Source organism: Microcaecilia unicolor, chromosome 2 (genome assembly GCF_901765095.1).
Source record: "Microcaecilia unicolor chromosome 2, aMicUni1.1, whole genome shotgun sequence".
Classification (NCBI taxonomy): domain Eukaryota; kingdom Metazoa; phylum Chordata; class Amphibia; order Gymnophiona; family Siphonopidae; genus Microcaecilia; species Microcaecilia unicolor.
In genome coordinates this window covers 508,309,368-508,325,420 of record NC_044032.1, presented here as the reverse complement: position 1 = coordinate 508,325,420, position 16,053 = coordinate 508,309,368, and the positions used below count along the sequence as shown (strand labels likewise).

Here is a 16,053-nt window from a genome sequence, read left to right as displayed (position 1 = left end):
AGGAAAAATATTGTTTTTTGGCTGCTGTAATGGCCTGGTGGTACATCACAATGTGTTTTACAGTTGAACCTGTCTTCATCGAGGCGGGAATTTTTCCATTTTCTTTCAAGTTGACGTCCTTGATGCTTAAGAATCTGTAGTTCTGGGGAGAACCACAGGGAATGTTTGTTTGTGGTGCAAAAGGCCTTCTTTATAAGGGCTGTTTTTTTTGTAATGCCATTGGTAAACATACATTCCAGATATCAACTTGTTCTGACACTGCCATTATCTTTTCATATACACGGGGGTAGGACAAGGTAATCAGCCTTGTGTTCCAAGATGTCGACTCCTTTGCAGAACACCAAGTCTATGACCCTTTTCAGGGGTTGGAGATTTGATTACCTGAATGAATCCTAGAGCTGCTATCGTATTAGGGAAGAATACAGAAGCAGTGACTGATTTTACCATAAGATAATTTAAAGGATGCCAATTATGTGTATAGTCTCTACCAATTATATCCAGTAAATCGATTTTTGAACACCCAATATTTAAAGACACTTATATTGTTCAGTTATCAATGCTCAATTTGTATTGGTGACCTCAGAGGTGCTCATTCCTAATACATAGACATAGCAATGTAACCAGCACCCACCTCTTCATCGGCTCACCCGATTAACTCTTGTACATTATTACTATTCACTGGTTAATATTCTTGTTCTAGCTTATGAATATTCATCTTTTTTTATGTCGAACCCAGGGTTAAAGTCCGACATGCATGTTTCATCCGAAGATGAGCTGTCTCAAGGACATCCCCCTACAAAACAAGAGAGAAAACAGTATCTTACCTAGAGCCACCACCTGAGAATCCTATCTTTTAATTATTCTCATGCAGTGATCCATTAAAGTTAAATTTAAAGCATTCCCTTACCCTAAGCCTCCATTAGCGCCAGCTCTGCTTTTACTATCTGGGACAAACCCCCTGCAAAGATGGTGGTGGCGTTTCTTCAAACTGTTTTTATCCATTTGATTAATGATGACGTAGTGATCCCTCCCCTTAGCTCCCATTGGATACTCAATCTTTTATAACTAAACCTTACTCAAATCAGCGACCCCCATTCCAGCTCTGCATTTAAGCCAGCTGGAATGACCGTTTGTAAGGTATAAATATACCACTGTTCCCTATAGTTCAATAATTTCCCAACTGATCCACCTTCCTTCCCCAACCCTACATGTTCTACTATTCTCCATCTAATATCATCTACAGTGTGCTGTTGCTGCAGCCAATGGTTTACCAGGGGTGCCTGAGTATTATGGGTGGTGATACGAGATTTATGTTCAGTGAGACGCACCTTAATGGAATGTGCGCTCCTTTTCACATAAATAAGTTTACAAGGGCATTGTATAATGTATACCACATTACCGGTATCACAATTGGTGACATCTCTCGCCCTTAGTATTCTCCCTCTTCCTGGGACCGACCATTCAGGTCCTACCATCGCCAGTCTACACCATTGACAACGCCCACAAACCAACTGTTCCCCCCCTCCCCCAAGTATCCTTGGTCTGAGGATCAAGGAACTTATTCGGTCCTAACCCCTAGTGTATGATATCATCGGAAATTCCTGAAAACAGGGGTAAAGCTGGATCACTTGTCAGTGTGTCTTCATAATCTGTACTACCTTCTGACTAACATCAGTAAAGGGAAGAATACATGTCAAGCGATCTGATTCGTCTTTTGGACCATCATTCAACAGCAAAGGACATTGGGCATATTGGGCTCTTAAATATGCTTTTCTAATGGCTGACTTAGGGTAACCTCTTGCAGTGAATCTCAATTGTAACTCTTTTACTTGATCCTTAAATTCTTGTAGCGAAGAACACACACACCTCACTCTCAAAAACTGGCTAACCGGAAGATTGTATTTTAAATGGTAAATCCTGGGAAATTCTACTCTTGCGGCCCCCTTATCAACCCAACAGAGAAACTCCACCGAGGTTTCTCCCTCACAAACGTCCACCTCAGGTGACTACCCCTCGGACCAAGGCAGTGAACCTCTCAGCCTGGACCACTCAGCATCTGAAGAAGAAGAGCTGCATTCCACAATGCAGGATTCCTCAGGCACCCCTGCGGACCCAAGCCCCCCCCCCCCCCCCCCGGCATCTGAGGATCTGACCTACTTAGAAGTTCCTACAAAAGGCCTCAACATATCTTGGACTCACTCCTACTGAAACACCTGATAGGCACAACGAGGCACAGGGTATTCTCAAATATCTGGACACTCCAAAATCTGGCATTGCGATGCCAGTCCACCAACTTCTGGACTGCCGCCAAAAAATCTGGCAGACACCACTCTCTGGATTGGCCATGTCAAAGCAACTTGACCTCAGATACCAAGTTCTTGCCTGCCCTGTCTTTGACAAACCACAGCTTTCTCACCAATCCATTGTTGTGGAATCCACACTAAAGAAGGCTAGAAGTTCCAAGACCCACGCCAATGATCCCCCCAGGAAAAGAACAGAAAACCGTGGACACCATTGGAAAAAAAGTATGCCATGGAATCGTGCTGAACGCCAAAATTGATGCTCATCTTTTTCAAATAATTTGCTGCAATGATTCCCTCAGGAAGAAAATCGAAGAGGTCCTGGCTTTCCTGCTACCAGACAACAAGTGTCTCATCGTCCCCCTGGGTGCAGGCGGCCGGCAGGACTTACCGGACTGGGCAGGAACTGGATACCAGCAGGAAACACACAACAGAGTCAAGACTACAAGCTGCCAAGCAGCCACTAAGAAACACAGACAGGAGGGAGTCAGGACTAAAAGCTGCCAAGCAGCCACTAATAAAGAACACAGACACAAGACAAGGAAATGCAGACCAGAAACAAGACTAGGAACTAAACAATAAAACCAAAGCTAAACTACACAAAGACTAACTAGAATCAGATGAGGAACAATACAAGAAACCAGACTAGGCAGAAGTGCAACAAAGCACCAGGGACCTTAGACGATGCAAAGGCAAACACAGAAGTTTCTAGGTGATTAATAAAGCCCATCAGCTGCTAAAGCTCAGCTGCAGCAATCACAAGGCAACTACGGGTGCTGTTCAGGAAGAGGAGCTCTGGGCTAGATACACTATACCTTAACAACCCTCTAACAACCCTTTAACGAAGGAAATTCCTAACCGTTGCATGCATTAAAGGCCTTTTTCCTATGAAGCAAGCAGCTAACGAAAACGGAATGCAAAGGAGAAACTACCATTGAAATGTGGACAATTCGGAATGCACTAACCATACCGACGATTGCAACGAATCATTTACCGTCAGAAATTTTACGTGTGCTCAGACCTGTCGTTAAGGCCTGAGCTATCATCTCCCCGTTGCCCCCTGCACCATAAAAATCCAGGCCAGCATGTTTAAAAAGAAAAGTGAAATACAAACACGTGGCTCTCCGCTTTCCCCTGCATCATTACAAAACAAAACATACTGCTTCTCCCTGCAGCTTAAAAATCCTGTCTCTCCCCTTCTCCCACAGCTTTGAAAATTAACACTCTCTGCTATCCCCTAAAGCCAATTTTCCCAGTACTGTAAACAAGCTGCAAAGAGGTCTTTTGTTACAAAAGGGGATTTATGAGGGTCGAGGGTCGTTCTTTTTAGAGTTATCTTCAACTGCACTCTTCTGCTAGATCAGACAGCTAAAAGGCTTGCAGGTCGGGATCCCCCCCTCGCACGCCCCAGTCTGACGTAAGCAACCTACGTAGGTTTAATACGTTTGTGGCTGCTCTGCGCATGCTTAAGGGGCAAATTAACGACGGGGATTACGAACGCTTGATACATTGTACTTTTCAATACCGCACTGAACATTTCCGGTTTTTTTTTTTGTGCATTCTTCGTTGTTTCAAATTCGTTAAGCACTTTTACGATTTAGATTTTTTAACGTTTGGTTGATGCATCTAGCCCTCTGTTCTTTGCTTCAATAAAAACTTCTTGTTTTAAATGAGATATGCAGTCAGTCAGCTAATTCTACCTATATTTTGTGCTTTTAAATCTTGAAACAAGGTAAAATAGGTTTCAAAAGTCCGGTATTTAATATTTAACAGGCACTTCTGTTCACTAGAGACATAGATGGCTGTATTTTACTCCTGTAAACTTATTTGGAAGATTTAATGCAGAAGAAGATTCGGCAAGATATCAGAAATTTAGAGATAATATAAGTTAAAGTTGTGAACTTCAACTCACAAATTGTAGTGACGGTTTCAATTTGCAGTTTCTGATCCTGATATCCTTTGATCCAATTGTTGCAGATTCCTGGAGGCTTTTTTAGTTGTAACATAGTAAGTGACGGCAGATAAAGACCTGAACAGTCCATCCAGTCTGCCCAACAGTCACATTCATTATCAATTCAAGGTTTAAATCAACAGTGAACGTGATATTATATATACATGATCATGGGTTTTCTTCAGTGTTTCTGGGACACAGACCATAGAAGTCCACCCAGCTCTGTCCTTATGTTCCAACTACTGAGGTTGCCATCAAAGCCCACTCCAGCCTATCCAAATCCGTTTTCTTTGCAGTACAAAGACCGTAAAAAAATCTGCCTGGCACCATCCTAACATTCCAAATTACTGGAGTTTCTGTCAAAGCTCTCTCCAGTATGGAAAAAAACAGGGTAACCGATCTGCAGATCAGTTATCCTGTTGTTTTCCTTATTGGAGTTTGCAGATCGGTTACCCTGTTTTCTTGATCAAAGCTCTCTCCAGTCCATCCTAAACTGGATCGCTATATGCGGGACTCAGACCATACAAGCCAGCCCAGCACGGGCCTTAGTTGAAGCAGCCAGAGTTGCCCTCTAAGCACCATTTGACATGCAAACACATATTCAGCCCTTTAAGTTTTGTTTTTTATATCATTCATTTTCTAATTAGATATCATCAGCCTTTTTGATTTCCTCTCCGTGAAAAACAATTTGCTGACATTTTCCCAAGTCTACCACCCTGCAACCTCAATTTGTGTCCTCTAATCATAATTATGTATTCATGCATATTTCTGTACTGATATTATTGATATATCTTTCCTGTCTATTATTGTTTTGTTTTTGTTACCTTTGTACCCCGCACTTTCCCACTCATGCAGGCTCAATGTGACTTACATATTGTTTTCTTCTTCTTTTTTTTTTTTTTTTACTTCTCATGTATGTTTATTATATATTTGCTCTGTATTATTTTAATAGCATGGTTGTCTTTATCTATGGTTTTATTCTAGTATAAGTATGTTTTCATTTTATATGTTACATTGTTTTTAATTTATATACATAGTAACATAGTAGATGACGGCAGAAAAAGACCTGCACGGTCCATCCAGTCTGCCCAACAAGATAACTCATATGTGCTACTTTTTGTGTATACCCTACTTTGATTTGTACCTGTGCTCTTTAGGGCACAGACCGTATAAGTCTGCCCAGCATTATCCCCGCCTCCCAACCATGTTTAATAGATGCTTCCAAGCCCTTGAAAGAGGTATCTGCTGCAACATATCCACCAGGTTTTTTTGCTCAATAAAATACTTTTATCACCATACTGGTGTCCTTCATCCTTCTGGTTTAATTCCTGTTTTCTCCAAACCAGGCTTTCTGTTTAAATTTTGCCTCTCACTCTGGACCAGATCAAAGAGTGGGCCATCCACCCCCACCATCACACCAGTCCCACTCTGCACTACAACACAGGGGACACTGCAATCTAGAGAGTTGCACAGGGACAGAAATCTTACCTATCCCCACCCGACCCCGCTGGAATCTTGTAGATCCAGTTCATATCACAAGCAAAGAGAAAGGATGCTTGCTTGAAAAGTGCAGGGAGGCAAAAAGTTGCATTTATCCAAACAAAACAAATGAAATTAACTAAAGGAAGGAAACTCAATATAAAACTTGGGATTGATACCCCAAGATAGACTGAGCAGAAGTATGTAACATTTGAGCAATAAATAAGCAATTGGTGTATAATTTAGCCTGAATTGTAGGAGCCCGATGTGAACACAGCCTCTGCCTTCCTTGTTTGTTTGTTTAGTTGCAGGTTCACTATGGTTAAGGGGTCGTCCAACCGTACAACCTTGCCAGTGAAGTTAAATAGAAACATGTCCCATATTTTAAGATCATCCCTCTTAGGCCATGTAACTCTGATGTAATGAGATGGTCTACAAACTCTCACCATCGAACCAGACAGTTCTGCCCATGACTATGACTCTGCAGGCAAAGTTAGTTACCTACTAGGGCGTTCATATCTCGCAGTGTAACCTTTTCCTTACCCAAGGCCCAAGATATCAAACCTGTGAGCTTTAGCAGTTTATCCGACGGGAGTTTGGAGATCACGTCCATGGGGTCGAGCTGAATGCCCAAAAAGGATAGTTGAGAGACTGGGCCTATTGCCTTGCCTTGTGCGGTAAGGGATGCTGAACCTCTCGGTTATTGCTTTAAAGTGATGCTCTTCCCGAACGACAGCTGAAAATGGCACTTGGGAATTTCTCTGGTTCTAATACCCTCTGTCTCTTTCCCCGCCCCTCCTCAGTCGGGTGCCAGTGCGCAGTGGGAAAACTCCCAGCCACCCAGCACCCACCCCACTGATCTTCTCAGCGCAGGCTCATCGGGAGCACGGCTCCATACACCCTAGAGGCACTCTGCCTTGTCACTTTCTATTCCACAGCCAAAAGCAAAAAACTCCTTAGTACATCAGGTTCTTAATGCACACTTGCAGGAAAGCCACTGGTAGAAATACACAGCCAGATCACCCCCTCCCCTCTCCTCCCACCTTCTCATCACCAAATCTCAGGGTTCCCTACCCTCCCCTCGTCATCAGCCAGATCTCACATTAACTTCTCTGTCTCTTCCCCCCCCCCCAAAAAAAAACAAACTGACTTTATCCAGTTTCATGTTCAATCTCTCTCAGCTAACCCTCATGACCCAACAAGCTAGTCAGACCCCCAACTGCTCTCTTCTACCTCTGCAACCCAGTCAACCTTCCCAGCACCTATCCCTGTAAGCTAGTCGGCCACCCCTCCCCCTCTAACTAGCAAGTCAGTCTCCCTTGCCTTAATCTCTCTCCTCACCCCTGCTAACCAGAAACCAGGCAGACCCAAGCCCCTACCCCACTGCCAAGCCAGCCAGCCTTTCCTTTCCCAACCTGAATGTCTGTGGCCCTTGCTGCAGCATGAATGTTCTCTGTTTTGACAGCCCAAGACCAATGCAAGACTTCTCCGCTGTGTGGCTCAGACTCGCATGGAGCCATGTGGTGTAGCAGCAAAGAATCCTCTGCTACGCTTGGAATAGAAGGTTACTTTTAATTAAAGGGCCACAGAAATCCCAGTCACCAGAAGACAATTTCTAATCACCATGGCGACCTATGCCTGGGATTTGTTAAACTATCTTAATGGTTAAATACTGTAATCATGATGCAGAGTTACTTAGATAAATGGATTTTTTGCAGTGAGCTTGCATCTGATATTTTATGTTTTGCTTTTTTAGCCTGCATATCAAAATCTGAGACAGCGGGTTGACAACTTTGTGTCTAACCATTTGGCAAATCACACATGGAGCCCACATCTTAACAAGAACCAGCTGAGAAACAATATAAGGCAGCAGGTGCTCAAGTAAGTTGGTAAGAATAGAAAAATAGAGGGGCCAGCCCCAAAACTTAGAGCACAGTACTATGGCATGGAGGATCAGAATATGGAGGGGTAGTGGAACACCTTTTTGCTTGGAGGGGCCAAACAAGCTCCAAGCTCTCTAGTTGCTAATGCTATATTAGGTTAAATTTTGATTGGTCATTTCCCCAGTGTCACCCATTCTGCTGCCTATGCATAGTGTACCAAGGCCCAGAAAATAAGAGAAGAAAGCTGTTGTGACTGTGGTGGCACTCAGTAATCCACAAAGCTCAGTGAGTTCATCTTGGAGCAGGCAGCTCTTAAGTTGTCATGGGTTCCTTGAGTTACCATGTGGGGGAGGGCTTGTCCTGCAAGGACTTGGGGGTAGGGAGAAGACAGAGTAGGAAAAAAGACAAAAACAAGATGCTGAAAAAGGGTGCTTTTCAGCTATGATTTGTCACTGCCTGGTTTCATATGAAAAATCCTGTGCACTAGAGTTCAATGCTTATATCAATTTTTCTTTTGCTTCTGGTTGTTTTCTTCTTAAGAAAAACATTTTCTTGTCATCTGTACCAGACCAGTCCAGACTAATGGGTTGTGTCCATCTTTCAGTGGAAGGAGACAGAGAAAATAGTTCCAAGTAAACCGCCCCTTAAGGGTATCGTGCAGCCTGGAATGTTCAGTATTTCTCTGTCTCCTAGCAGGTGGTGGACGGATCGTGCAGCTTTCTGGATTGCTGGCTGATAGCTCCTGTCCCAGATTCTTCTGGTGACAGTGGAGCCAGGGGTGTGCTGGTAGCTGTGTTGGGGCTAGTTTTAGATGATACTCAGTGGTCCTCTGAGTTCCTCATCTGCCAGCTAGGGTGATATCCAGTGACCCTGGTTCCCTCCCCTCCCCTGGCTCCCTCCCTCCCCTCCCCTCCCCTGGCTGTCTTTCTAGCAGGGTGATGGTTGATTGTGGCATGGAGTACCTTGTCTCCCCTGTGGGGTTCTTCTCTTCTGTGGAGGTAAGTATATCTGAATTTCTGCCTCTGAGGTAAGCCTTTATTTATTCCTGTCAGTAGTGAAGAAGGTTTTTGAAAAAAAAAAAAAAAAAAGGAAACTTTGTTTTTCCCTCCTTTTCTGCCTCTGAGGTAAACCTTTATTAATTCCTGTCACTAGTGAAGAAGGTTGTTTACCAAAAAAAAAAAAAAAAAAGGGAAGAAGAAGAAACTTTGTTTTTCCTTCTTTCTCTTGCCTGTTACCTGATTTATTTTCCCGCCTTTGGCAATGTATTCTAGGGGGCCGCTTGCGAAGTTTCTTTGAATTTCGCTAGTCGGCGTCTGATTCTGATCTTGGACCCTTCCAAGCTGGTACCAGTTGCTTTGATTTTTTTTTTTTTGTGGGGCACAGCTCGTGTCTGGATCTCGAAACTCAGTTGTTTTTCTCCTCTTCACGGTCCTAGATGGCGACTGGTTCAGAGGGCAGCCCCGTTGCTGGAACTTGTACCATTGTGGTTCGGAGGTCTTAGTCTGCCATTTCCAAAGTGGGAGAAGTCTCTCGCTGGCTCCGTTTGACTGCAGCCTCGGTCTTTTTAGTCCAGGGCTATTAATTCCTGTCAGCCTTACGTGGCTATTGGTCAGTTCTTTTTCAGACCGTCTGGTCTCGGCTGCTTCAGGCATCTTGCTTGAGACGCCCATGCTATTTGATTCTTGTTTTGGCAGCAGTTTTTCCTCCCTTCCTTAGGGAGGTTCCGGTTCTCTCGTCCCCTTGGATCCATCCTGTCTGCTCTGGTTTGTCTGCAGGGTACTTTCCTTCTGGCAGGGGTCCGAGTTGCCCTTGGTGTGCAACTGCTAGCTCAAAACCCTCTTCTGAGTACCCTCGGGAGAGCCATTCTTGCCAGTCTTTTGCTTGGACTCAGTTCAGTGTCTCTTCATGGGAATGTGCCTTTTTAGGATTAGTTTGCCACAGCTCTTCCTTGCTTTCGGGCGGGAGTTTAAGCCTGGCACAGTCGGATTTTGCCTTTTCTAGTTTGAGGCGCCTCTCTCCTGGCACATTTGGCACTCCTTCCTTTTTCTGTAATGGGCACAGTTCTTTCCTGCTGAGCAGATCTATTGCTGTGCATCTGGGTTATTGCCTCTTATTGCTGCGCTTTTCTCTACTTTTCTGCAGGGAAGTGGCTCTGTTCTAGGTGACCAAGATTGAGCTTCTTATCTTCCCCAAACCAACCTCTCCTCCTCCCCCATTCTCTATTTCTGTGGATATCACTCTCATCTTTCCTGTCTCATCAGCTCGTAACCTTGGGGTCATCTTCGACTCCTCCCTCTCCTTCTGCACATATTCAGCAGACTGCTAAAACCTGTCGTTTCTTTCTCTATAATATTACCAAAATTTGTCCTTTCCTTGTCATCAAGCAGATGAAGCCATTATGTATGGGTTGTGTCCATCAACCAGCAGGGGGAGATAGAGAGCACTCAACTTTTCACAGTGGCTCAGGGCCAGCTAGCTCCACTGCCTCTTCAGTATTCTCTATCTCCCCAAGCAGGGTGGCTGCAGCTTCTTCGAGCTCCATCAAAAATCTGCCTGGGGGTGGCTCCTGGCTTGCCAGTTGTTAGCCGGGTTGTTAGAGGCTATAGCAGCTTCACTTTGAAGGCACATAGGTCAGCCCTTTCCCTGCCTTACCCATGCCCCCGTGGATGTGGACATATTAGCTTGCTTTTTCCTGTCCTTTCCCACTCAGTGGATGCAGGCACATTGGTTCGCCTTTCCCTGCCTTTCCCACTTATCTGAGTCTCCGGAGTGTGTTTATTTACCTCTTTTGCCTCTGCTTTCCTCACAGTGTTAAAAAATAAATAAATAAATAATTAAAGTCGCGTCGCGCTTTAGCGCAGCGATCTTGGAAAAGAGGTTTTTTTCTTGAGATTCTTCTGCAGGACCGGAGCTGTGATACTCGGTCTAGTGAGGTAAGAGTGTTTTCTGACTCCTCCGGGGTGGACCCGCGATCGGGACATTTTTGGCGCGAACCGCCATTTTTGAATTTTACTGCCGTTTTCGGCGATGGCTGCGGAGACTGTAAAGCGCTGTTCTAAATGTGGCAAGCGCAAATCAGCAGCGGGGCTCTGTAATTCGTGCTGTACAGACGGTAGAGCTGGCCCGAGCATGGTGAGCGGCGATCTTTTGCACTCTGAGCTGGCAGCGGACACCACATGGCGCGGCCTCCATTGCGACGGAGAGCCCAGAATCTGGGGGGGGGGGGGGGTCCTCTGAGTGAGGTTAATAATAGAACTGATAGCCCTGGGCAGGATCCGGGCGGTCAGGGAGCGGTTTTCTCCCCTGATTTTGTTTTAATGCTGCATAGGATGTACATGCTTAAAAGAGCTCTTCCACAGGGATCTTCAGACCCTCTGCCTGCCCCCCCCCCCCCCCCCCCCGGTGGATCCTGGCCTTTTGGAGTTGGCTTTGCCTGTTTCTTATCCTCCTGATAAACGCAGAAGGGCTAATTCCCCTGCAGGCCCGTAAGCGCTCCACTTCCGTGGCTTATGCCAGGATTTGGCGCCAGTTTGAAGTCTGGTGTGTTTCAAGAGCGCTTTCTCCGTTGCGGGCTCCTGTCTCGCCAATTCTGGATTTTTTGCAGGATGGTGTACACAAAGGCTTGGCCTATAATTCCCTGCGGGTGCAAGTGGCAGCATTGGCCTCCCTGCATGGCATGGTTGAAGGCGTGTCCTTAGCTGCTCATCCAGATGTGACACGGTTTCTTAGAGGGGTGCATTGGCTCCGTCCTCCCGTGCGGGCACATTGTCCTGCTTGGAACCTGGGGTTAGTATTGAAGGCCCTTCAGGGGGCTCCCTTTGAACCGCTTCGGCGTGCTTCAGAGAAAGATTTGACACTGAAGGCCGTCTTTTTAGTGGCCATTACCTCGTTGAGACAGGTGTCAGAGCTCCAGGCGCTGTCCTGTAGAGACCCTTTTCTGCAATTCTCAGTCAGGGGTCACGGTTCGGACCGTGCCTTCCTTCATGCCTAAGGTGGTTTCAGCATTTCACCTAAACCAGCCTGTTTTTCTTCCCTCCTTTGTTGAGGAGGAGTTTCTAGATTCATTTGAACAGTTGCACCTTTTGGATGTGCGCAGGACTCTGTTTCAGTATCTGCGAATTACAAATGCTTTTAGGACCTCTGATCATCTTTTTGTGCTGTTTGCAGGTCCTCGCAGAGGGTGTTCAGCGTCTAAAGCCACTATTGCCCGTTGGCTCAAAGAAGCTATCTTTTCAGCATATCTGCTGTCTGGCCGGGCTCTGCCTGAAGCCTTTAAGGCACATTCCACAAGAGCGATTTCCTCTTCCTTGGCGGAAACTGGAGCACTATCTCTTCATGAGATTTGCAGTGCTGCAACATGGGCTTCTAAGCTCTCTTTCGTCCGACATTACAGGCTGGATGTGGCTGCCAGGAGGGATGCGCGTTTTGGAGTACAGGTGCTAGCGCGTGGTGTGGCTTGTTCCCACCCTATTTAGGGATGCTTTGTTACATCCCATACGTAATGGCTTCATCTGCTTGATGACAAGGAAGAGAAAATTAGGTTCTTACTGTGATAATTTTCTTTCCTTTAGTCATAGCAGATGAAGCCATGAGCCCTCCCTGTATGACTTTCTGTATTGCAGTGATTCTGATTTTAGGTGCTGTTCTTGTTTCCTGAAGTTATATTCCTTCCTTGGGGAGTCGGAAAACAGTCTTCAGGATTCTTGTTATAGTTATAGGAGGATGAGTTCATTTCCTCCAGTTCATGTTTTGGGAGGATGAGTTTATTCCCTCCAGGAGGATGCAAGTATTCCCTCAGTTTATACAAAGTGGAGGATGAGTTTATTCCCTCCAGGAGGATGAGTTCATTCCCTCCTTTTTTGAGTTTATGCCCTTGTTAAGGGGCCATCGTTCGCTGTGAGGAAAGTTCATGTTATTCCCATTGCGGTTTGCCATACTGCTTTGGAAGCTTCAAATACTGAAGAGGCAGTGGAGCTAGCTGGCCATGAGGCACTGTGAAAAGTTGAGTGCTCTCTATCTCCCCCTGCTGGTTGATGGACACAACCCATACGTAATGGCTTCATCTGCTATGACTAAAGGAAAGAAAATTATCATGGTAAGAACCTAATTTTCCCTTCCTTTTTGAGCACACTACCAGAACTCTCATCCACACTCTTATCACCTCTCGCTTAGACTATTGCAACTTGCTTCTCACAGGTCTCCCACTTAGCCATCTCTCTCCTCTTCAATCTGTTCAAAATTCTGCTGCACGACTAATATTCCGCCAATGTCGTTATGCTCATATTAGCCCTCTCCTCAAGTTACTTCACTGGCTTCCTATCCGTTTCCACATACAGTTCAAACTCCTATTATTGACCTATAAGTGCATTCACTCTGCAGCTCCTCAGTACCTCTCCACTCTCATCTCTCCCTACATTCCTCCCCGGGAACTCAGTTCACTGGGTAAATCTCTTATTTGCACCCTTCTCCTCCACCGCTAACTCCAGACTCCGTTCCTTTTATCTTGCTGCACCATATGCCTGGAATAGACTTCCTGAGCCGGTACGTCAAGCTCCATCTCTGGCTGTCTTCAAATCTAAGCTAAAAGCCCACCTTTTTGATGCTGCTTTTAACTCCGAACCCTTATTCACTTGTTCAGAACCCTTATTTTATCATCCTCACTATTTTCTCTTGTTACATTTGTACCCCGCGCTTTCCCACTCATGGCAGGCTCAATGCGGCTTACATATACAGGTACTTATTTGTACCTGGGGCAATAGAGGGTTAAGTGACTTGCCCAGAGTCACAAGGAGCTGCCCGTGCCTGAAGTGGGAATCGAACGCAGTTTCCCAGTTCCCCAGGACCAGAGTCCACCACACTAACCACTAGGCCACTCCTCCACTTGGAGATTGAAGGAGGATGTTAAGGTGAGGAAATGGGAGACGTAAGAGTTGGAGGGATGTTAAAATCACCACTTTAATATTCCCTTATCTCTTGTCTGTCCTGTTTGTCCTAATTAGATTGTAAGCTCTGTCGAGCAGGGTCTGTCTCTTCATGTTCAAGTGTACAGCGCTGTGTACGTCTAGTAACGCTTTAGAAATGATTAGTAGTAGTAGGTGTGGAGTTTGACTCTCTCTTAGCTGGTTTTTCCTCAGTTTGGTGGCCAGCTTCCTCTTTGTTCCTGGCCTTGCGAGAGTTGTTTCTTCCTCACTGCCTTACGGCCTCATTTTGCTCCCTATGCTCTGAGGATTCCAGATCTGTGATGCTTTCCTCCCTCTTGGCGGGAGTTCTTTCTCTACGTTGACTGCTGCTCCATATCAGTTGCCTAGGAGGGCGGTCATTGTGGCTCAGAGACCACTTGGGGGCCAAGAGTGTTTCTTGGGGCACGGGGCTTTCTCTTCTTGTAGTTTTAGTCCCTCTGGGCCAGGGGAGTGCAGCGCCAGGTCTGCATTTCCACAAGTTGTGCCCTTTTCTTGTTGGCCTCTTGGCAGCACCTTCTTCTCTGGCTGTTCCCCGGGGCTCCATCTATGCATTTTGCTTGTTGGGCACAGCTCCATGGCCGCATGTTGAGGACAGCTCCATGGCCGCAGGTTGAGGGCAGCTCCATGGCCGCAGGTTGAGCGCAGCTTCATTAGTCCATGCAGTTCCACCGTTCCATGTTGAGCACGGCTCCATTGCTGCATGTTGGGCACAGTTCCACAGTTCCAGGTTGGCTTTAGCTCCATCGCTGTATGTTGAGGACAGCTCTATCATGGCATGTTGAGTGAAGTTCATTCGCTGCTTATTCTGCAACCTTTCACCTCTGCATGTTGAATGCAGCTCCATTGGAGTGTAGTTCTTTCTCTGCAGGTCTCAGTGTGTGGCGCAGTCCTGTGTCTGCCTGTTGTGATAAAGTCACATCCAGGATAGTCGGGTTAAGGCAGTTTGTCTGAAATACAAGTCCCAGAAGGCATTGCAGGCAAGGAGCCAGGGGGTGAGATGAGGAACCTGGACTGGACTCCTAGCTGCAATGGGAGAAGACATGGGTGTAAGCTAGTAGGATGTATAGATGGACTGCCATTAGGGGAAAAGAGAGATAAGAAACCCTGTGTGCAGGAGCTCATCATTAGTCTAATGTTCAACTCGGCTGGTATGGATGTGGGGGAAGCTAATGGAAGGAGAATGATTGGTTGTAAGAGCAGAAGCTAGGGATTGATTAGGCAGGTGGGAAGGAGTCCCAGAGATAGAGAGAAGCAGAAGGAGAGACGAGGGTAGAGAGAAGCAAATGCAGGGTGAAATCCCTTAGGTGTGAGAAAGTCCCAAAAGTATTTGCAGGGTGAAAACCCTTGGGTAATAGAGGTCCCTAAAGTATTGAATCTACCAGTGAAGCCGAAGTAAAGGGGAATTCCTTGGGGGTAGGAGAAATCCCTAAAGTATGGAACCCCTCCTGAAGGTAAAGAGAATAGAAGGTAGAAACTGCTGCTTTGTGATTTAACTGTGATGATGAATTGAATGAACTGCTTCTATTTTGAATTGAACCACTGCTTATTGTGCACTGGATAAAGAGCCCAGACTGGAGCTGACTGTGAGCCTGTATTGAATCCTGGTAATGTGCTGATAGCCTACTGCTTAAAGGGGACTATTTGCCACACACTTTCAGGTGGCTTATATGTGCTTAAGATTGAAGGTGAATGCTGCTGTTGGAACTGTGTATCAGGTCTACTAGAACCCTACATGGAATAAAGTCTTTAAGATTGAAGTTGCGGGTGGACATCTATTTCTTGACTGTACCAGGAGCCTGTGGCTGGAGGAGATTGTTCTGTCCTTGGCTGCACCTAGAGGTACCTGGTTACAATGTGGAGTGCAGCTCCTTGTCTGCGTGTGGAACGCAGCTCCTTATCTGTGTGTGGCATGCAGCTATCTCTCTCTTTGCGTATAGAACGCAGCTTCCTGTCTGCGTGCAGAGCACAGCTCCTCCACCTGTTGAGTGTAGTTCCATCTCTGTGTGTTTAGCACAGCTCTTCTCTGCAAATTGGGTGAAGTTCCAGGGTGGTATGTGGAGCACAGCTCTGTGACTGCAGGAGCTACAAAGCTTCATGTCTGCGTAGGAAGCATAGCTCCTTGTCGGTGTGTGGAGTGCTGCTCCTTGCTGGCGTCTGGAGCACAGCTTTTTACCGGTGTCAGGAGCCGCACGTCCTTGCTGGCATCCGAGCAAGAGTATCTCTTGCTGCTTCTTTTGCTACTCTCGGGACAGGGGTACGTAATTTTTCTTTTGCTCAGGACGTTTGTTTTACATTCCAGGCTGCACAATACCCTTAAGGGGCGGTTTACTTGGAACTATTTTCTCTGTCTCTTTCCGCTGGTAGATGGACACAACCCATTAGTCTGGACTGGTCTGGTATGATTAAAGGAAAGAAAATTATCAGTTAAGAACATAATATTTCCATGTAAATCATTGCACAGTTTGAAGAATATTTTGCTT

General features: G+C 45.9%; 1 protein-coding gene across 1 annotated transcript in view; it reads left to right on the top strand.

Moving 5' to 3' along the window:
• Nucleotides 1-16,053, top strand: part of BOD1L1 (biorientation of chromosomes in cell division 1 like 1) — a 441,813-nt gene that overhangs the window by 25,084 nt on the left and 400,676 nt on the right. Inside the window, exon 2 of the mRNA XM_030191194.1 lies at nt 7,487-7,611. Within this exon, the coding sequence (XP_030047054.1) occupies nt 7,487-7,611 (125 nt within the window). The remainder of the gene's footprint in view (nt 1-7,486; nt 7,612-16,053) is intronic.